Here is a 22,366-nt window from a genome sequence, read left to right as displayed (position 1 = left end):
TGAAAAATTAGCACCATTAACGGCTGTCAGAAAGATACTTCTAAGTCCTATAATTTCTTCGGCAAATTTCTCAAAACAACACAATGTACCCCATTCTCTCGATTAAGCGATCACGTACGAATAGTCGAACACAGTTTAAGAAAAGCGCACACGCCATTACTATGGGCTCCTTGCTATGATTAATGTGCGAGAAAAATAACTTTTGAAATACCAGCAAAACTGACGTAAAATGGATGAATTCGAAACCACACTTATATTTTTTAAGTCGCAAACTGTTTGAAAAACATAAAAGTACAGTAAAAAAAACGGATTGATTTCTCTAAACGTTAAATAAAAGTCAACACATTCGAAAACCAATCGACGTTTGGTTGAGAGAGCACGAACCTTAATTTAAAATAAATGCACAGTACACTTAATCGCTGATACACAGTATACTTGATGCCTACGCGATCGACTTCTAATATTTTGAATACTGGTCATATACACATTTAGCGTATGGTAAGCATATTATCTAGCTGCTTCCCCAGCTGCACTGAATCGCCATTCACAATCACTGTAATATTTAGGATTACTTTCACAAACTTCAAAGCAGCTTAATAATTGAGCACTTGAAGTTTTATTGGAAAATCATTATCATATTACTATTGCTTACCTTTATAAGCCAAAATAACATACCCTATCTGGGAAAAAAGGTTCTGAACCATGCAGTGATTTAACATCGTTAAAAACCTGATTTAAAAACAGATAAGTACCTGTGATAACATAAGCCAAGGGTATGATAAATTTTTGCATTGCGAGGATCCTCCTATAAATAAAATAAAAAACACGTACTAATAACAGGTTTAATTGCTAACATGGTGCGTAAAAAATCTCAACATACGTCAAGCGCCGTCAAAAAATCGTCACAGGCGTTTTCCATATCATTTATTTCAAAATATAATAACCCTCGATTAAGTAAAGCCTAAAAAAAAAAAGAAATAAACATAACATAATGTTGGATTTAGCCACCTGACCATTTCACTGCTAAGACCAATAACTGCTGGCTATACCCGCATTACATAACATCTCTGGCAATTCAGTTTTAAGATTTTCGCCTACCTAAACCTGTTGAGATTTAGTACATTTGGTACAGGAAACGTAGCCCAAATTAGTTCCTGTATTATTCAAGAAAGTTGGATATAAAAAACCAAAGGAAAATACCAAAAGTTGATTATATTTTCCTTGACTTCTGAAATAAAAGTCGCTTTGTAGAAACGTTAGTATTAGAAACGTTCATGGTCACAAAGTTCAGCGAAATTTAGTCTAATTAGAGAATTCATGTACGGAAAATTTATTTAGTGTTGATCTCTTGATATTATAACTGATAGCTTACGAGCTTTCAAGAGTAGCCGAACGACAGTGATGACTGTAGTTTTAATTTGAAGATTACACAATAACATTACACAACACGTGCTGTTGAGAGGGTTGCTGTATCGCTATCCTATCCCTCCCATCCCTCCTACCCCTTTTTTCTTCTTTTCCCGCAAATAAATTGACGAACAACTTGATAAATATTTGACAACATGATACAAATAAACACGTATGCGGAGAAATGCATTCTGAGATATCTTTGAGACTTCCACAATGAAAAAAATGTCCCGTGAAAATCAATTGCAAAAAAAAATTTGTTTTTCATCTGTGAAAATTTCCAATCCTAAAGTTTTCGGTTTCTTGAACTTGCAAATCCTCAACATATACTGTTACCTTCATCCTCAAAGAAATGTCGCTCAACAATACTATACTGTAATCTTTCAAAGCCTACAAAAGAAGAAAATGTCCTGAAATAACAAGTCCTCTGGTCTCAAAGAATCCTAAAGAATCCCTTCAGTACTACTCAATGTGCTTGCACATTTCAGCAGTACTGAAGAAGAACACTCACCTTGAAATAATGTTTTTTCTGATGATAACATGCTGCACGATTGAAGTAAGCTAACGCGCAAGACTGATCTTTAGATATAGCTTTTGTCAAGTCTTTGATTGCCAAGTCATAGGATTTCATGTGGTATTTGATAGAACCCCTGGCAAAAAAGACAAAGCCTTAAAAAGCACATATGGCCTGATTATTTAGCCATTTTTATATTCACAACATGATGTTGACTGTTTTGGACTTAAAGAAAACTTCTGTCCTGATGTAACTTAACAATTTTTTTGAGGCATTTTTGGTTTTTACTGCACCAAAAAAAGGAAAATCAAACATTGGCAAGAAATAAGTCGAAAAATTGGTTGATCGGATAAAAACAGTCGGTAAAAAATTCTGATCACTTTTTACAGACGTTTTTACCAATAAGGTAATTGCTTAAGGAACATTGCGCGTCTGACTTCATACATTAGGCCTGCAAATTCTTGTACACCTGAATTCGAACCTGGAACTTGGTTTCCATACTTGTATTGCTAGCCCTGCATTTTCTCTATACATATAGAAATGTACGGTTGTCTTCTTACCTATATAAGTATGCCTGTACACTTCTCTCTTCAAGTTTGATGGCCTCGTTACAGTTCATAATCGCCTTGGCGTATCGTTTGTTCATAGCGTAATATAACGCTCGGCATAAAAAAGCCTGCAAAAAAAAAAGAATTTTAAATCATCGTCTCTTCCTGTTTCAGCAGAAGATAAGACGAATAAATAAAGCATTAAAATAACCTAAAATTCAGTCTAAATTTTATTAACCTATCTAAAATTGTTGGTATTCTTAAAGAAGGCCTGTACAGTTTTAACCTATAAAAGAAATCATCCGAAAATGATCCCGGGATAAATTTTTTCTTAATGTAATAAAAAAAGTTAGTAGCTAAGAATTTAATACAAGAAATTCCGAAAAAAAGTTTTAAGAAGTTAATAAAAAAGTTAAAATATTATCGCGTAATGAACAAGCGAGGCCTAGAATAAACTCGCTTGCTTATGACATGATAATATATTATAGAGTAACAATGACTTAACCCTATTCGGTCCGGGGTTTTTCGAACATACTATGACCGGGGGGGGGGGGGGGGGGGGGGCGGATTCCGCCCCCCTCTCAATAACTTTTCATAGGGTTGTTCAAATTGAATCAAACTTGGCACACTTATAGTACGTCATAAAAGGAACAAAATGGCGCCAAAAAAAATTTGCTTGCGTCAGCACATTTTCTGTGACGTCATCAAAAGCTTGAAAATTGTTAAAAATGCCACTATCTGCTTAAAATGTAATTACTTTTGTTCTAGAGCGAATTTTTACATTCTGTTTGAAGTTTCTGAAAGCTAAATAAAAGTTATTTAACATATTTTCCGGTTTTTACATGGATCTGATGAAATATTGCCAAAAATTGCCCGAAAATCCGTTTTTTTCCGACTTTCGGGTAAAATCCGACAAAATCGGGAAATCGGATTAGTCACGTGTTCAAAATATTCAAAATGATTCTTCTTGATGAAACAAAGTTATGTTGCAAGTTTTAAGTTCTAAGGATAATCCTAACAGGAGTTATTATATTTTCCCCATTATAAGGATTTCATAGAGATTTTTAGGGGTAGTTTCGAGTAATGGCCAATATCAAAGCCTCTGAAAGGTATGGGACCTAAAAAATTAGCATGCAGGTGTCTAATAGATAAATGTTGAAACTCAGTAAGTATCATAGCCATATAACAAAGCAATCAGGAGTTATTAAAAAAAAACCGTCAGGGGGGGCGGAATCCGCCCCCCCCGGACCGAATAGGGTTAACAGATACGCAGCAAAGACAGAAGCTTTCTCTATTTCGCCTGTTTTTAAAAATTTGGAATTTTAAGTTTGCTTTTAAAATATATTCAGCATAATAAAAGTAGCTTCGTACTTGATAAAAACTTGGGTTGCATGCTAGGGCTCGGTTAAAATCATGTACACCTTTCGATGAACCCAATTTCATCTTAACAAGCTCTCTCTGGTAATACGCCTAAAAAGAAAACAAAAACGAATGAATACAGTACTATACAAGTCCATACAAGAAAGGGTAGGTTCCATAAGCTTAGTTTCCAAGGTGACAGAATCGTGATGAGAGATAAAACAGTTTTTTTATGTTTGCATGTATGGTAGGATATACCAAGAATGTGATTTTAATTATATTATTTCTATGTCTGCTATAATCTTTATAATTAGACGAAATTATTTTCACGTTAAAGGGAAGTTAAAAACCCGCAAAAACTTTAAAACAAAAAATTTGCAGAATAAAATATCCCTTTTTTTTGGTTTCGCAAAATTAAAAACTCGCGTAAATATTAAATATTAAAATGTCGCGTTTAAGTTGAGTTTAAACTACCTACTCAGATTAATTTCATCGTGTGTATCGAGCATTATTTTTTGTCTCATAACACCTGAAGGTTGCTTTCATTACTTACTGTAGAACTAATTAAACTTAATTTGCAGGAAATCACGTTGCTATAGCACACACCATATCAATTACACGTACATGGGAAAGGAAAAAGTTATTCAAAAACACACGCTGTTTACCAGTGTGTGTTTTTTCTTGTAGTTCGTGACGCAAGAACTATGAAAAAGACATGAAGGGTTTAGATATAGAGGGTGACCTTTCAGATTTTCTATTTCCAATTCTTACAGATAAGTTCTTGTAACAGACAGACACGCAAATTTCTAGATACAACTAAAGTAAAATGAAAAATTCACGCAGAATTTTTTGATTTTTTTTCAAATTTCAACATTTAAGGTTCCTCTCTAGTGAAAGCTAGATTTACTTTGAGGTTTTCAAAGCCTGGCAGACACTCTAACACATTTTGTAAAGTAGGATTCTGACAGCCATTTCATTGTTTAAAATTGTTCGTCTCACCTCTGCAAACCCAGGATGTATCTTCAAGGAGCAGTTAAAGGATCCAATCGCTAGTTGGTACGCGTACTCTTCCACGTGGCACAACCCCATCATGAAGTAGACCTGGGAGGCTTCCTTAGGCCAGCACTGTTTGGGATTCCATGGTTTCTAAGGAAGTAACAAAAACTTGAACACATACTACAAGTCTGTTATAGTCGAATTTTAATAGCATATGGAACACATCATCCACACCAATTGATTCATGAGTACTTCAACAAAAGATTTTTATAACTTTCATTCTTCTTACTTCTTCAAACTGCCAACTTCGTACAATTAGTGGGCTTCTTAGTGTTAATTAACTTTTTAACTCAACAAAAATTACAATAGCCACCTGTTAGGATCACAGGGTAAATAGGGGCAAACCCAATGATTAAGATAAATTTTCAGACACAATTCTCATTGCGTGTTGAAACAAACTGTGACAAGATCAAGCTGAGAAAGTTAAAGATATTTAATAATCAGAAAAAATATTATTCCAAAGCTTTCCAACATGATTAAGAAAATAAATGTTTCCAGCTTTCCTAGCCTTTTTTTTGCTTAAAAATCTTGTTTTCTCCAAAAATTTCAATCTTTTCTGTTTCGACTTTAAAACGGCTGTTATTTAATTTCTTTAGGTGTTTCAGATTCTGCGAAAATCCTGTACTATTCTAACAATTCCTTTCCTAGCAATAGGATCTTCACCCGTCTTCACAAATAATACTTGGGATAAAAGAGACACATAATTTAATATGTCTTCCTTGCTACCTCTCTGAACCAAACTCAGAAATGAGTAAATAAACAAGGATTTTTAAGTTATTCCAAACAAGAGAAATATGTACATGATGTAGTGGATATAAAAAAAGTGAATATTTACCATAATATCGAGAGCTTGTTGAAAACTCTCGATGGCGTCCTGGTAACGCTTTGCTTTCATTTTTGTTTTCCCAAGTAAAATATGTAGAGGCGTAATTGGTTGACTTTTGATGGCAACTTCTAATAAACCAATGGCCTGAGAGAGAAAGAAATATTAAATTATTTAGAAAATTTCCAACTTTTAGCATTACCATTCTTCTAGGAAAATCAAAAATAAAGTTACCCTCTCAAAATTTCCTAGGAATGCTTCAACAACAGCTTGTTGGGTTGGTGAAACTTTCTTCCACGCACTTAACACAGCACATTGTCTGAAAGAAAAAAAGCGATAATAGGATTTGAAACACCGCAGCCCTTTGTAGCAAAATTTAAACAAAATAACAAAATTTTACAAAAATTATATCAGGATATTTTAGTGTCGTAAATATCTAGTGTTGGACACACGATACCTTATAAGGAAACTAGCAAGTTCGTGCTTTTTCTTCTTCAGCAACAGCCTACCCTGAAAATTTGATTATATATAGATACATAGCATTATGTTATATACTGCGCTCTAAAGGTAAAGTTCAAATAAGGGATGGAAATGCACACGCCCAATCACAAAATCTTGTAATCACCTTTGCTACTCGAAATTCTGTTTCATCTGGCTTCATGTGAATAACTCTTGAATAATCTGTTATGGCTGAATCGATCTGGAAAGAGTTCAATAATTATCACCAGCTTATAATATTTTTGACAGTAAAAATAAAAGTTAGGTGACATCATCGAACTCGTTGACTTTATTTCCAGAACAGTTCTTAGAAAATCAACCTTGCCTTAATTTTAAATATGATTTTAACTACACATTCAGTGTTTGCGAAATTAGTAGAAATTTCAAGCTACCCTACCTTAGAATTAAACGGGCCTAACTTTCTTAACAGAAACGTTTTTTCACATAGAGCAGTTCAGAACAGTTAGAAATAAAATCCTACTTAGGATACTAAGTCAATTTTGAACAACAATTAGCAATAACAAAAAAAAAACTAACAAAAGCTATTGCTCACCACGCCAATTCTTTCATAGGCATCTGCACGACACATGTAGGCGCGAATATAGGTCGGATCCATGCGAATGGCAATGTTGAATCTATTAATGGCTCTGTAAGATAACAAAACAGGCGAGTCACAAAGGTTTTACATTGTCGGTGAAAATTTAGTCTGGAGAAACTCCAATCAATATAGTCCATCAGTATCTGGGACATTCGTTTTGTAATGCTAAACCTATTGGTCGATAAAATTTAACATGGTGTTAATTAAAATACTTAGAAAACCTTAATAGGTCCAACTTTCAGCATTACTATTCTTCTAGGAAAAACAAAAATACAATAACCATCTTAAAATTTAATTAAAAATTTAGTCTTGAGAAACTCCAATAAATATAGTTCATCAGTATCTGGGACATTCCTTTTGTAACGCTAAATCTATTAGTTGATAAAACTTAACAAGGCGCTAACAACAGTCGCTTTAAGACCACTGAGAATTTAACAAACCAACAAAACCACTCACAGAGGTATATTCTTTTTAAAATTCATTTCAATCACTCCAAGGTTAACATGCGCAGGTGCGAGTTTTCGATCCAGACGAATAGCTGCTTCGAAATCTAAACTTGCTTGTTCGTACCTAAACGTTTTTTTCTTCTTACAAACGACTAGATCTTAAACATTCAAATGTTTAAATGTTAGAAATAAAGATAAAAACATGTTGTATTTCAAATTTAACATTTTTTATCGGTAAAACAAATCTACACCAAGGAAATAAAGCGTACACATATACAGTCAGCTCCCGGTAACTCAAACACCGGTTAACTTAAACATTCATTAACTCGGCCCATTTTTCTTCCACCCTGAGGCTAATATTTTCAGATAACTCAAACTTTTTACTCAAGAAAAGAAAATGAAAGAGTAGATAAATGTCAGACTTCCATTGTTATGGATAAATAATGTTGTTCGTCAAAGAAAATTCAATTTACAAGGGAGTTGCATGCCTTTTTTATCGCCAAGATTGCACCTTTTTCCAGGTAACTGTTCTCCTGCCTCTCAAAAAATAGCTTTAACTCGAACTATAATCTCATTTTGGACTAAATTCGACTAACAGTGCTTCGTTTAACTCAAACATTCCTTAAGTTAAAGTAACTTTTTCGGTCCCTTGGAGGTTCCAGTTACCCGAAGTTAACTGTACATAGTTACAAGCCTTCAATAAAAAAAATAAAAGCTGTTGTTTGACAGACACTTTTACTGGTTAACCTTACCTTTGCAACTCAGTATACAAAATCCCTCGATGAAGATACGAAGAGACATTTGCAACTGTTGAATCGAGCAGTAGTGAAACACTGAAATCTTGCACAGCTTGTTTTGGAAGACATCTAAACAAGTTATGCGCGTTAGTGTAGAAATTATAGTATCTACCCTTCCCCAAAAAAGAAGTTCTTCTATGCATATAACGAGACAATATTTATCTGACACAATCAAATGCTGGCCAGTCAATTGAGTAGGTAACGGGGTGTTTATATATCAATACAAGATGCTTCCAATTTGAGATTTCAGCTCTCCAATTGACCAAGAATGGGAACTTCTATCCTACTTGTAAGAATAATTAAAACTTCACTTACTTTCTAAGCAAGCAACCACGATGGAAGAATGCAAGGTGATTGTTCGGCTTCAGATGAATACTGACAGAAAGATCAGTAATGGCTTCTTTATAACGCAACTGCAGAGAAAACATAAACATGTTTATATAAGATTAATTTTTACCTAACACAAAAAAGTCAGTAACGTTATATTTATTTTAAAACGGCAGAGCTCTATCCCTTATGCTCTATCCCTTATGCTCTATTCCTTATGCTCTATACTATAGTCATATTTTGCTTAAAATCAAATCTTTACTTATGATAAGTAACGCAAGGAATAGTGGTGCAATAAATATGTACACCTGTCAAAAACACGCTTACCTGGTAAAAAAATAACTTCGGGTTGAATAAGTGTTCAAATAATCAAGACCACACCCTTGGAATAAGACTGTAGAGTGGAGCTGGTGACTTACTAGTTTGGTGAACGCTCTCCCCCTCAAGAAATATACGTCTGCATTTTTTGGTTGTTTTGATAAAAACTCTGTAAAGTCTTTTATAGCGGCCATCCACGATCTACATGTGAAAAATTAAGCATATATACATGTACAATGTTAAACACTGTGGTAACTGTTGTTATAAAGTATTATTTTTAAAAGAATGAAAGGTTAAACATGCACTACATCTGAACCAATTGCCTTCTACAACCTTTCTAATTCACGTCGGCAATCAGCAATTATCGAGGCGAACACGGACGTGTTATAAAAAGATTCTTGATTCAGGTCCGCCGACCGCTTTTCTTTTATTCTAGATGTAACCTGAACTTGCTAAATTTTAAATCACATCTAGTAAAGCAGGAAATTTTTTTTTGACGTGTAACAAATTAAACTAGAAGACTGTTATAGCAATGTGTATTGAAAGACAGTGCGTCAGGAACAGAACAATAACATAAATATGGCGGATAACAACACCAATAACAACAACAAACTGACCCGATATTGAAATGATAGGTACCAATCTTATATAAAGCTGTTGTGTTGGTTGGTTCAAGTTTGTTTGCTGATTTATAATCTTCTAAAGCCAACATAATATCACCTCTCTAATATGGACCAAAATTGTGTCTGTTTAGTTGTGCAGTATACGAAGATAAAATACCAAAGTTTGGCGTCTTAGGCTAAATCCTAGCTGCCATTGGTGAATAAGCAGAAGAAATATATACAACCAATGTTCAAGAGTTAAATAAGAATAATTCAAAGATCTGCTCCACCATCTTTGTCTCGAGTACAATGTTATATACTTGTTTTAATACACCAATTCGTTTTACCTGCTCTAAGAGTTCAGCCCTGAGATACAGCAGCTCTGTATTAGATGGCTCAATGTGTATTGCCTACAGAATAAAATACTCAAACTGTTAAATACGGTTGTAAAAAAAGGGTTTTAAAATGATTTTTCATTTATTAGACTGGTTGTTATATATCTACAGTATTTCCCTACATTAAAAAAAAAATTCCCAAGGTTAAAAGTTCGTGCCGACAGATGGGACGTTATTTAGGTAAAATTTAGGTAAAATTGAAGTAAAATTTAGACAAAAAATTGAAGTAAAATTTAAATAAAATTGAAGTAAAATTTGGGTATTTAGGTTATTTAGGTAGGTATATTTAGTTGTTATTGTGATAGAAGTTCGGCGTTTACAATGAATTATAGCACATTAAAATATTACACCGAAGAACTTTTCTTTTCTAAGAAGTAAACCATGATTTAAAAGTTACCAGGAGTAGAATCCACACAGCATAAAAAATTGGAAGATGAAATTAAGAATAGATTTAGATACTGTTATGTTTTGTTTAAACGTTGAAAATAAATTAAGTGTTGCATAACTTAAATGTTACCCTTTTCGAACTTTTATGGCTTCTTTGGGCCTTAAAGTGGATTGTTTCACAACAAGCTGATGTTAGAATGAGTAGTAAAATAATTAATTTCGTAATAATAACCTTTATCAGCATAATTAACATAAATTAAAATTGCACAATTACCAACCCACCTGACTATAGCTAGAGATAGCTAACTCGATATCACCTTTTTCTTTGTATATCTCAGCACTGAAAAAATAAAACTATTACTGAAGTGTGACTTTTACATGAACTATGAGCCCGCCAATTCTAAAAGTTATCTTGATATTACATGATAAGGTGAATGGACAAAAAGCTGAGTTTACCTTGACCTGAATGCAAATGAATGATTGTGGTTTAAAGTGGTAACTCGATTCAAATCTTCCAATGCTTTCTAAAAGAAAATTATTTAACTTCGTTTAACAAATTAATTCGCCCTACCACATTCTACCTTTAATCGTTATTTTTTGTTCTTACAACATATTCATCTTAACACGAAAATTGATTATTTTATGAATGAAAATTTTTTGTAATGTCATCCCCCTTGATGAGAAATCTCAGTGTTATTAATAACAGTGGTAATTGATAACAGTGTTATCAATATATTATAATGATATCCCAGGCCTTAATACTAAACCTTGTATTAATGATTTAGGCTGTGTTTACATGGAAGTTTCACTTTTCCCAACAACTGCCAAAGTAAAGTTAAGTCAAACTTAGTCTTTGTTAAAAGGATTTAAACTATTTACATTATATCCCAAATGAAAACTTAGAAGTGAAATTTCGTTTAGGTTGAAAAGCTTATGTAAACACACTAAACACACTAGTCGGCGTAAAACGAGGATGTGGTAATAAATTTTACTTCATCTTGGGGTGTAAAGCCTAGTGAGTTGGGCTTTCATGCAATTGCAGCCTAAAAATTGTGGAAAACATGACTTTTGTTCTGCGGGATTAAATGTATTTAAAAAATCTATCCACAAAAGACACCTAATTTAGGTAAAAGTTGCAGCCCTACGAGTCATGGTAAACACACAAAATTAACACTTTAGAAGTATATAAGTTTTAGCATAGTAATATGTGATCAGTTCAGATTTATTAAACACATAATTTCCTTCAAAAATTCTTTGCTAAGGAAAACAACATACATTGAAATCTGAAGTTCCTTACTTTGAAAAGCTTGATAAACTTATACCCTTACATCGTAAAAGACAAAGGTGATGCAAATAACAGAAAGCATACTTTTGTATCGCCTTGAATTCGAAGAACTAAATGTCGATGCCAGTATGCATCGACGAGTTTTGGTTCGAGTTCTATTGACCTAGAAAATAAAGTTTCGAATATTTCTTTAACGATTTTAGAGTTGTCACTGTCTTAATTTGAGGAGATTTGAGAACTTTTGGTGAGAATTTTCAAGCCTTCTTTGAGAAGATGAAAGTATTTTGACCAAAAAAATTAACTACATTTAAGGACGTTTTCATAGTTTTCCAAAGAAATTAAGGAGATTTGAGGAGAATTCTAAGGCAACGCTAGGAGTGAAGAAAAAATTATTTCTGTGCTCATACAGCATTTTTATGCATTTCGAAAATAAAGAAAATGTGACACAATATGGTTTTGTAAAAGGAAAAATAAGGAGATTAGAGGAGGTTAAAGGGGATTAGAGGAGATGGTTGTTAAGACATCTATTTTTGGAGGACATTTGAGGACGTTTTGTTGGGACTCTTCAGAACTGAGAAGACCTGAGAAGTTGTGAGGAGACCTGGCTTCTATGTTTTTCATTTGCTGAGTATTCAGTTTAAAATACCTGTTGAGATCAATCAGTGCATTCTTCAATTCTCCAGCCTAAACAGATACCACAAAGATATCTTTACACAAGCTGAATAAAAGGAGCAAAACTTGTTAGTGCAAATTTGGGTAAAAAATTCACACCACGGAAAAAAATTAATTTGCTTTAGTTTCATAAGAATAAATTGGATGAGTTAATGAGTTATAGATTATTATGTAGCTACCTAAGCTTAAATACTGCTCAAAGTATAAAAATCCTAAATTGCACTAATAAAATCCACACTAATTAGCAATGCTGTTGGTTTCACTAATCTTGCTCTAATCTAAAAATTTTAAAGGTCGAAATGCACAAATTAATTTCGCACTTTTTAATACATGCACTTTTTCTTTTCTATTATACTGTTTAACCAAAGCTTATCAACTCTAGTATGCAGAATAAACTGATTACCACTTTTACTGCACACGTTTAATTTTTTCGGTTTTGATAAATCTGCAGCAGCACAAATATTAATTTTATGGACATAATTAAAAGTGAACCTTGTAGGGTGTAAAGAGAGGAAAGAAAAAATGCAAATTACAGAAAGGTTTTAACTAAACTTAACAAAACATAAACGATGTATACCTTCTTATAGAGAGCACCTCTGCGACAAAGAAGAAAGCCAAGCAATCCAGATGTGTCATTTAATGTATCAATTCGCTTCGTTAGTATGCTTATTTCTTCTTGTAGCAACTGAAAACAATACACACTGTATAAAATGTATCAATGTATCTCCATAAATCAAAGTAAAGTTATATTCCAAAAGAGGCTTATTGAAGATATTTTTATGGCAGCTTGAATGCAGCTTCACCTGTTCTTTCAACTTCTCCATAATAAAAAAAGTAAGCGGTTTACCTTTATCAAACTACCGTCTTTTGTAGGAATGAAATCTATTTCATACACTGATGGAACTGCAGAAGCTGACCTGTCAATATAATGTAACTTTTATATTTTAATGCAGTTTCTATTTCAATAAAACAAATAATAACGAGTATCAAAAATAATTTAAAAAGGGTTTTCATATTTTTTTCTTTATGACGGTAGACAGAATTATTAGCATATCAAACCTGTCTGACACGACGTACATGATACTTAAAGCCTCCTTTTAAATTTCAGTAGATTCTGTACAGACGTGCCGATTTTTTGGTGAAAGATACCAAAAAGCAAAATACCAAAAACACAAGATAGTCTACATCAAGAGGTCATGATGAATAAAATCTTGTTAACAAAAAATGTTAATAATCTCATACCTTGATGTTTGAATGTCAGAATCTTCTTCTAGTAGAAATGTAAATTCAAACTTATAACAAGTCACTTAATTTTAAAAATTTGAAATTGTTACATCTGAAAATAATGAAATAATTGAAAATAATCAATGCAATATAAAACGAATTTACCACTCATAGTGTCAAGAGCATATTGTTCATCAATCCATTGATACCAATATTTTTCCTTCAGTAAAAACACGAGGTCCCTCTGTGACCTGAAAAAACACAAAATAAAACTGAAATAGATTACCTCGTGCAATTATTCCTTCACGAAAAGAAAAATGTTTATTTTTAATATCTAGGTCACCTTCTAGCTTTTTTTTTTGTTCTTTGCGGAAGAATACATGTCTTAAGAAAAATATGTTTTTTGCGGTTACCGAAGAGATTCTTTTTTTTTTCTTAAATAAATTATGCCCGGATGTGGAAGAGAGGAAGGAAGGTGGTAAATACTTTCCACCTCAAGTTGTAACTTTTTATCTTATTTTTTAGTGCTGAAGTTTAGTGACTTTTGACCTTTTAACTTTTCTAGCCTTTTTTTTAGGGTAATACAAATTAAAATTTCTCAGCAATTAAGCCAAAATAAGGAATTTTGATTGAAAATCTATGTTAAAAAATTCCTTCTATTTGTGTTAATACTTATCTACGTTTTCCGTCTTAGGTTTCCAAGAAGGGCTCTTATCATGTGAGAAAATTAAGCCCTGATGTTTAAATTTCAAGGACCAGACAGTTTTCGACTGCAACAAAACAACAAATCACCAATATCGAATATTTTCACTAGAGCACCTGGTTTCCTTAGGTACGCAATGGTTTATGTTATCAGCAGTTACATTTCTGGAGAACCCTTGGCAGGGATTTACACGAACCCAAAAAGCCCCAGTTTATGTAATTGGGTTAAATTATTTGCTCTATTAGTGAAATTACACACAAAGTTACACCCAGAAATGTGTTATTGTAACTATCTACATACTGAACATTGTTCGCATTATCAAAGAATGCCACTGCATGGTGTAATGCTGTTTCACTTTTTGCACGAATGAGAGTTCTAAGAAAAAAAAATATGACCATTTGAACATAAAAAAATAAAAGCATGACCATTTAAAATGTGCATTGCATGATAAATACATCTATATTTCCTGGTGACACCTGCAGCTATTCACCCATGTTCAGCATATCAGTGTCATGGAAGTGTCAACCACAATGCTATGTTCTCCATTGCTTCAATCAACTTTGATGTAAGTAGTATTTTTTTTTTAGAAACATAAGGCTTGGTATAAGTCGAATTATCTGGTTAATTGCAAATTAGAGAAAAATGTATCTATCAAAAAGTATGTCTTTTATATAAAAAAAGCATACATATTTTATACCTAAACTTACATTTATACTTAGTTGTATAAACATTGTGAAACTTTTTAAGAAGGAGTTCAAAACATGTACTCTAATATAAAAAAAGTTATTTTCATAACAATGAAAATTTTTACCCTATTTCACCCACCTTACTCTGTTACTCACTGCAAAACTAGGTAATGACGTTGACCTGGAAATAAAATAAAAGTCTATCTAGGAAAAATTTAGGGTTACACATACAAATGCTAATTTAATTGGTACATGTCAAATACGTTTGCATCTTGATAACATGAGAAACCCTACCTTTGAAGCTTATTAGAGTTTTCATTTATATTATTCCATATCTATATAAAAAACCAAAGTTAAAAAAGATAACAGTTAATGTATTTGTTATAAATTGTTAGGTTGGAAATAACATTACCTTGGTTTTAATTTTAGAACTTTGTGTACATGGAATGTCATTTTTATTATCTACCATGCTACCTTGTGCTGGCTAAAAATAATGCAAATTCATATAATTAGGTGTTGTAATCATATTGTAATTTTTAAAATATATTACAAATATGGTAAACCTCTTTATATTCATTCTTTAATTCCATATTTAATGCTTGAAGCTGATTTGAAAGATCTTGTGTCTAAAAAATATTGTCAGACGTTTTTATAGTTCGCAAAAAAAGTTCATAAACAAAGTACAAATTATTTATCTGTTTTTACTGCTGCTCACTTGCTTTTACAATAAGTAAATGTTAATTGTATCCTGTTACTTGTATTTAGTTTATATTTATAGTACATATAATTTAAAAGCGCAAACATTGGTCAGTACAAACATTGGTGGGTATAAACTTTTCCTAGGAAAAAAAACATTCTTTGAAGAATGTAAAATTATCATGTTATATGCTTGCATATTCCAAGACACACTTTTGTAAATAAAAAAATATGAAAATATTCAAGCAAAAATCTTTCACATGTAGGAAAAGACAACATGATTCACTGCATATAGTCAACAAAATAGTTGTTAGTCTAAAATCTTTGGGAGTTTCCCCCCGGCTATTTGTAGCTACCATTTTGGCTCACAAACAGACATATATGGCAAGAAATTTATTAACGATTAAAACAATAAAATCAGACTTAAAGTTGGTTTTTTACATAGAGTAAAATTTGTTAAAATATTGCATTTCTTTTTTTGGTTCGTTTTGTTTTAAGATAATACAATCACCAAAAGGCTTGACATTTTTCATAGCATAAAGCTTGGCGAAAAAAAGCTTTATTAGAATTCTTAAAAAGCACAACACTTTGTGCAAAGCCAAAAAATTCTGCGAAAATTTATGCTTATTAAAGTCTGTTCTTTTACATTATTTCTTCTGTGTTGATAATTTCGTTATTGTAAATAAACTGAATTAATTTTCACCTCTTTCATCACAGAGTTGTAGTTAGACAAAAACGTTAACTTTTCTGTTGATTTTCCTACAATAACACTTGGCTGTGAATGACATCTTCTAAATAAAAATAATATATAATGTAAGTTATACCCAATGGGTAGAAGATCACAAACAAAATAACATTGCGCTGAACATAGCCAACAGGAACATCTACTCCCTCTAGTACCACAATTTTCCAACAGTACTGGCTATAGCATACCTTTCTAGATAAGTGTTTTTCATGTTATCTGAACATTCACTGGCACTGTCAGGTCTTGTTTTATTTCTTCTTCTTTGCATATCAAGTACTGATTCAAATTTTCCAATTAAACCTATACAAAAAAAAATTATCGTGTGTTGCTTTTTGCAGGGACTGTTTGATAAATCAGCACTTTAGGTAGAATCATGAATGAAAATCACAGGTTTATCGTAACAAATTTTAAAAAATCTATAAAAAAATTCGCTCATAAAACACATGTGAAACGCACATAGCTGTGATCTTGTTAAACTTGAATATTCCAATGTGTATTTAGAAAAAATGTTTTTGAAACTTTTTTCTTTCACAATGTCCACAAAGACAGTGAAACTGTTGGTTTATACTTGTCCTGCATTTATAACAGAAGTGTCAGTTTCTGACACAGTCAAACTGGTGAAATCTGAAACATAACACACGTAAAGCAAAAGTACAAAGTTTTACCATCCTCTGCATTTTCATCCTCCATTTCATCATCTTCGGAATCACTCTCCATCTGTCGTAAGTCTTGAGCAGAGTGATGCTGTCTGTTTAGTACCCTGTCATGAAATATTAATGTATTATCATAAATTTAAAAAAATAATGACAATTGCACAGACACTAAAAATTATGCTGGATCAAAAGGTTAGGATGTAAAAAGAGAGTTGAGTAAGTAATTTGTGTGGAAATTTTATATATATATTTTATATATAGATATTTAGAATAGAAATGAAATGGTATTCTCCAATACCTTAAAAAGCATTAAACATATTTTTTTATAATCAATCAAAATTTGCTGATTACCATGGATCCGCATTGTCATTTTAAAGATAATTAGACTTTATAAGTATTAAATTTAAAACTACAAATCAAAATCTGCTATTGATTAGTGTGTGGTTGGTAAAAGATCAAAAAAATCTTAGCACTTTTCAAGGAGTACAAACATATACCTTCGCATGAAGGTATAAAAGACAAGGAGATACATCTTCTTAAGAACTATTGATTCACAAGCAGGTACCACATTCATGCAACAAAATCAGCTTTAAATTTGCCTGCAGGAAGGTAGTTTGATTGCTTAAAAGCAATTGTGACTGGACCTTCTGTCTGTTTTGATATAATTTCATTCATATCATAATAATGTTCCCAAAAAATTATACAATTTTATTAATTGATAAGATATGAGGTTACAAAGTCATTCTGTGATGACGTCACAAGTGCAAGAGTGGCTGAAGCACACAAAACATAAAGTCAAATTTTTACATTGAAAGAGTGCAGCATGACAGAAGGATGTCTGAAACGCAAAAATAATATTAATGTGTTTGCTTAGATTTGCCTTTCACCTAATTAATTTCACCTAAGTATTTCTTATTTGTATTTTTAATATATCTTCTGAAACAAGGCAAAATATTGCTGCTAGTGAAAGATCAGAAACTTCTACAATAATTACAAAAAACAAATGTGTACATATAGGTGAATATTTATCATAGCACATCCGTATTTCATTCTCAACAGAGAATGGTTCACCCCGATCAGACCTCTGATCATGACAGGCGAGTATAATGCGTGTAAGTCATATTGATAGTCATACAAAGTAGTTCTTCTTCAATATAACAAATGTTTAGTAGACTTGTACTTAGTAAAGTTATTTGTGTTCTTATGTATATATTTACATACATCTTTGCATGTTTCTATGATAAGAAACCGAACTATTAAAATTCTTCATCCATAAATTCTTTGAAACCTGTATAACTATATGTTGGTGAGGGAAATTCTCCACGGATTCTACTAATGACGCACAAAGGAATGACAATCCTTTTCCCACGACCAAGTCTTTTATAATGATGGCCCAGGCAAAATATTGGCTATAGGCAATTAATTTTTTAATTCCTAAATAAAAGGCGTAGCACCATTGACAGAAATAAAATACTTTCAAACAGTTAATAAGAACCAGGTCTTTCATTTTTATATTTGAAGAATTGTGCATGGTTCAGCTGATGTTTTTATTTTTACATGTACATTAAAATTGATATGTTATGAGTAAAATTACCTTGCATTCATTTTTTTTATTTTGGTGAATTTGTTTTTATATTGACGGTGTCTGAAGAAAGAGGTTTCCAGAACGAAAATTGACGCATAATGTGTCAAACTCGCAATATTTTATTATGCATCCAGAATCAAGTTTGTCATTAAGTAAAGTTTCATATCAAGTGCAGTATTTACATTCTATAAATGTCGGCATAATCATATAAAACGTACATTTGCACCAATCCATATTTTCTGTCCTACGTGAGTTAAACTTGTCTTCATCGTCACTATGGTCACTGCTAGAAAAAAACTTTCTTTTCTTCAGTTCTTCTATATTTGGGCTTTCCAACATATCCACACAAATAATCTTTAATACTAGCAACGAAACTATCAAAGCTATCTTCGCAAATATCATCAAAAGAGCATAAAGAAACTATGTTGCTGTGTGAGGACGGCATTGGTAAACGAATGTTTAAACCTGCAGCTTGAAACTGTCTTGCACTAGTGACGTCACATTTTTAATCACGCAACCTTGAAAAACTGCTAATTTATGACTATATATAAACATTTAAGAATTTTTATGTGAAAAAATACATTTAGAAAGATAAAACATTCGTTTTAAGCTAAGGTTGTTTTTTGATCTCAATTCTCCTATAAGCAAGTTTTTGCATCATATAATTTTGATGTTTTTCCACCTTCTTTTAAGATTGCAGAAATTTTCTCGTGCTTTCAATGTTTACATATACTCCAAACATGATTGACTAATAAAATCCAGAAGCCACTTAGACCTTGGGCCTTCAGGGATAAGTATTTAAATGACTTTTCAAAAACGTAAACAAACACAAATGTGCTGAAAATCTGTGCATATCCAGTTAACTTTGCATCTCACAAAGTTTCAAGGGACACTATTTTTAATAAAATTCAAATGCACGCTTTGTGAGTCATATTTTCTCTTTTATACGTCCATGATCTTAGTTTGAGAGATTTATCAAGACAATTTATCTGTGAATCTCCTACCTTAATTTGTGTTCCCTTTCACTATTGCTCAGCTCTTCAAAAACCTCACTATCATTTAAGTTTTCAATTAATTCATCTTGAATATCATCATCAGAAATAACTTCATTTTTTTCATTTAACAAAGATACATATTGTGGAGCTAATGTATTTGTTACTTCAGCTGGCTCCAAGTGTAACTTGGGTGGTCCAGCTACATTGAAGAATCTAAAATTAAAAGGAACTTTTTTTCATCTATTTTTTATATTTTCATCTATTGTATATATTTAGTGGACAACACTGTACAATTCTCAACATAAAATAAAAACAATGCAAATTTGTTAATTATATATCTCAAAATAAAAAAATATGTTGTTTTCCTGTGATAAAAGTAAGTGACTAAACACAAATTGGTAATATATTCTTCTTGGAACCTTGTATTATGTGGTCATGATATAAATAATTGCATCCCTTGTGCCATTACATACTAATTAGCATACCTACCCAATTTTTTTTAAATTTAATTACTTGCCACTGCAAGTTATGAAAACATATGTGCAGCACTAGGGTTGCATTTTTGTGTGTGTAATTTTATTCAGAGAAGCACACTATAATCCACTGACAATCTTATTGTCCTAGCAAAACAATAATTCACAACAACATTGAATAACGCTTTAACATTATTTTTGAACATAATAGGTATGGATTTGCATGACCTAACCATAAACATAAACAAACCTTGAATTACCGACATTCAGTTCAATTTTCTGGCCAACCAAACTGCCATCAAAACTATCATTTTCCTCAAACTATAAAAAGGATTAAAAAATATATTTTGTGGTAATGCTCTCAGCATATGCAAAAAAACTTTGCTGGTTTTAATTTTTTTTTTAAAAGCAGCAGGTTTTTTATACTCTTTAAATGTAATAGGTATCCTTCATGTGGACTGAATATAAGATTTCCTTTAAGATCAGGAACCAAGTTTAAAAACAAAATGAAAATTTTTGCACAGAAATTGCACAATCTCATAGCCTCAATAGTTCCTATTGGTACTGCTATCAGTAAGGGTCCTGCGAAGAGGGTCCTAGTGCATGTAAAGATCTCCTTTGAGCTACAAAAGTCGTGCAAGCACAGCAATTGCTCAACTAGACAACCTCCTAAGACATCAATCCTATTCTCATGCTGAACACTAAGCAGAAAGGACAGTTTCACACTTTTTTGTCTCCGGCATGACTCGACCAGGGTTTGAACCTAAGACCTCCTGCACTAGAAGCAAACGCTCTACCACTAGGCTACTAGTCAGTAAACATTATCACATCATCGTCGGTATACATTATCAGCTTTTCATATATACAGAAACCAAAACAAAAAGTTTACAAAATGAGCCTCCAAGCAAAAGACTGTCTTAATTACACACCTACAAAAGTAGTAGTCTGGGTCAGTAAAGCTCTTAAATATGTCTAAACTTCCACTCATTATAAATGTTAACCACACATGCAAAAATAATTTAAAAATAGAGGTCTTAGTTAACTTACAATTTGATCAACAATATCTTGTAATTTCATAAATTTCTTTTCAGCGGCTATTGGTGATGGTTCAGAAACATTGTCATTTGACTTTGTTTCAATTTCATTTATTATTTTGTCTGCAATGAGTGACAACCTTTTATCTTCCTCCTTGGAATATATTTCACTTTTGTCATCCTCCAAGCATGAAGTGCTTATAGAATGTGGCTGCAGATGGCTAGGAGAACTTGGAAACTATAAATAGGAAGATAACCATTATTGTATACTATGAAAGCCGAAGACAATAAATATAAAAATAAATACTTTATTAATATGTGTTAAGCATTGATATGTATTGAAAATAAAGAAAAATTAACTTCTCTTAACCAAATTTCCCATTAACTTTTGTTGATTTGTGAGCTTTTTTCCATAACAAAACAAAGAAATTATGTTACTCTTAAGTCAAAAATTTTCCCCAAAATTAGGAGCAAGGCCAAAATATTCTTCTTACCGCTAGTTTCTGCACTGTTTTCAGGACATTGTATTTAGCTGGTGTGTGAGAAAATAATGAGTGCACATTAATCTTTTGCTTTATTGTAGCATTAGGATGAGCTGTACAGAAGTGATGAACTGTTTTATGATTTGTGCTCTAAAAATAAATTTTATATCTAATATACTAATGCTCAAGTTTTGTGTGTGTGTTTGTCTGTAACAAAGTGGATGTGTTCTTTTTGCTTTGTCTGATTTACAATGTGAATGTATTAGATGGCCTTTGCATTGCACTGTTAAGTTTGAGACCACACAACTTGGAAATGGGTGGAACTAACTGACATCATCTTCTGTGTGGGTAACTGAGGACAACCTGGGATCAATTTTTTACAGGTGGGTCAACACACCTGTTTCGGAACAGACAGGTTGATGACTTCCTCAAAAAGTCTCAATATCTCTGTAACCATTTGTGAAAAGAACATGATCCTATTATACATTTTCTTTGTAAGCGTTTCAAGCTCTACACAACACAGGTAAGCCATTTCAGAGAAAATGTCATCAAAATTAAAATGATATAGATGTTTTCCATTGCTTTGTTTTTTCCTTTAATGGATTTTGCAGATTTGTTGACTTATGTTGTACTAATACAAAGTTGAAATTGTATCCATCTTGTAGAGTATTTTAAATTGTATTTAAAACATTCATTTTTTAATGAGAAGGGGTAGTAATATGAGTAATTAAACTCACATTCAGTGTTGGCGCAAGCCTGACGAGTGGTTTTTTATTCAATGACATCTGATGTAAAGACTCCTTTGATACAAATAATTTGCCATTGACAGGATTAACAGTGGGTTTATCAATAATTGCAGCTTTACTGGCAGTAATGTTTACAATATCTTCATATTGGACGTCTTTCTTCAAAGTCTATAAATCAGAAACAACTCTTTGTAATTTACTCACAATGTCTTTGCTTGCCCCTAAAACTGGATAGGTCAAGATCCTTTTTAAAAATAGAAGAAACAGCTTGAAAATATTGTTTTGTCAGTCAGAAGCAACTTTTTGTGATTA

At 32.2% G+C, this 22,366-nt stretch overlaps 1 protein-coding gene across 2 annotated transcripts in view; it reads right to left on the bottom strand.

Annotated features, from left to right (window-relative positions):
* Positions 1-22,366, bottom strand: part of LOC130645247 (uncharacterized) — a 29,626-nt gene that overhangs the window by 4,375 nt on the left and 2,885 nt on the right. Inside the window, exons 4-42 of one of the 2 annotated variants that reach the window (XM_057451173.1) lie at positions 22,046-22,222; positions 21,321-21,458; positions 20,840-21,064; positions 20,043-20,113; positions 19,329-19,532; positions 16,752-16,846; positions 16,275-16,386; positions 16,045-16,132; positions 15,209-15,271; positions 15,058-15,129; positions 14,940-14,980; positions 14,785-14,826; positions 14,260-14,334; positions 13,422-13,507; positions 13,275-13,302; positions 12,880-12,949; positions 12,610-12,717; positions 12,007-12,044; positions 11,445-11,523; positions 10,532-10,599; positions 10,358-10,415; positions 9,641-9,703; positions 9,309-9,415; positions 8,793-8,892; positions 8,362-8,459; positions 8,002-8,115; positions 7,260-7,373; positions 6,759-6,852; positions 6,333-6,407; positions 6,165-6,217; positions 5,942-6,026; positions 5,720-5,854; positions 4,828-4,974; positions 3,841-3,939; positions 2,482-2,597; positions 1,919-2,057; positions 1,744-1,797; positions 881-961; positions 753-805 (exon numbers count right to left, since the gene is read on the bottom strand). In XM_057451173.1, the coding sequence (XP_057307156.1) occupies positions 753-805; positions 881-961; positions 1,744-1,797; positions 1,919-2,057; positions 2,482-2,597; positions 3,841-3,939; positions 4,828-4,974; positions 5,720-5,854; positions 5,942-6,026; positions 6,165-6,217; positions 6,333-6,407; positions 6,759-6,852; positions 7,260-7,373; positions 8,002-8,115; positions 8,362-8,459; positions 8,793-8,892; positions 9,309-9,415; positions 9,641-9,703; positions 10,358-10,415; positions 10,532-10,599; positions 11,445-11,523; positions 12,007-12,044; positions 12,610-12,717; positions 12,880-12,949; positions 13,275-13,302; positions 13,422-13,507; positions 14,260-14,334; positions 14,785-14,826; positions 14,940-14,980; positions 15,058-15,129; positions 15,209-15,271; positions 16,045-16,132; positions 16,275-16,386; positions 16,752-16,846; positions 19,329-19,532; positions 20,043-20,113; positions 20,840-21,064; positions 21,321-21,458; positions 22,046-22,222 (3,665 nt within the window). The remainder of the gene's footprint in view (positions 1-752; positions 806-880; positions 962-1,743; positions 1,798-1,918; positions 2,058-2,481; positions 2,598-3,840; positions 3,940-4,827; positions 4,975-5,719; positions 5,855-5,941; positions 6,027-6,164; positions 6,218-6,332; positions 6,408-6,758; positions 6,853-7,259; positions 7,374-8,001; positions 8,116-8,361; positions 8,460-8,792; positions 8,893-9,308; positions 9,416-9,640; positions 9,704-10,357; positions 10,416-10,531; positions 10,600-11,444; positions 11,524-12,006; positions 12,045-12,609; positions 12,718-12,879; positions 12,950-13,274; positions 13,303-13,421; positions 13,508-14,259; positions 14,335-14,784; positions 14,827-14,939; positions 14,981-15,057; positions 15,130-15,208; positions 15,272-16,044; positions 16,133-16,274; positions 16,387-16,751; positions 16,847-19,328; positions 19,533-20,042; positions 20,114-20,839; positions 21,065-21,320; positions 21,459-22,045; positions 22,223-22,366) is intronic. The other variant, XM_057451174.1, reaches the window with a different exon arrangement.

Source organism: Hydractinia symbiolongicarpus, chromosome 5, assembly GCF_029227915.1.
Source record: "Hydractinia symbiolongicarpus strain clone_291-10 chromosome 5, HSymV2.1, whole genome shotgun sequence".
NCBI classification, from domain to species: Eukaryota; Metazoa; Cnidaria; class Hydrozoa; order Anthoathecata; family Hydractiniidae; genus Hydractinia; species Hydractinia symbiolongicarpus.
This window is presented reverse-complemented; position numbering and strand designations above follow the sequence as displayed.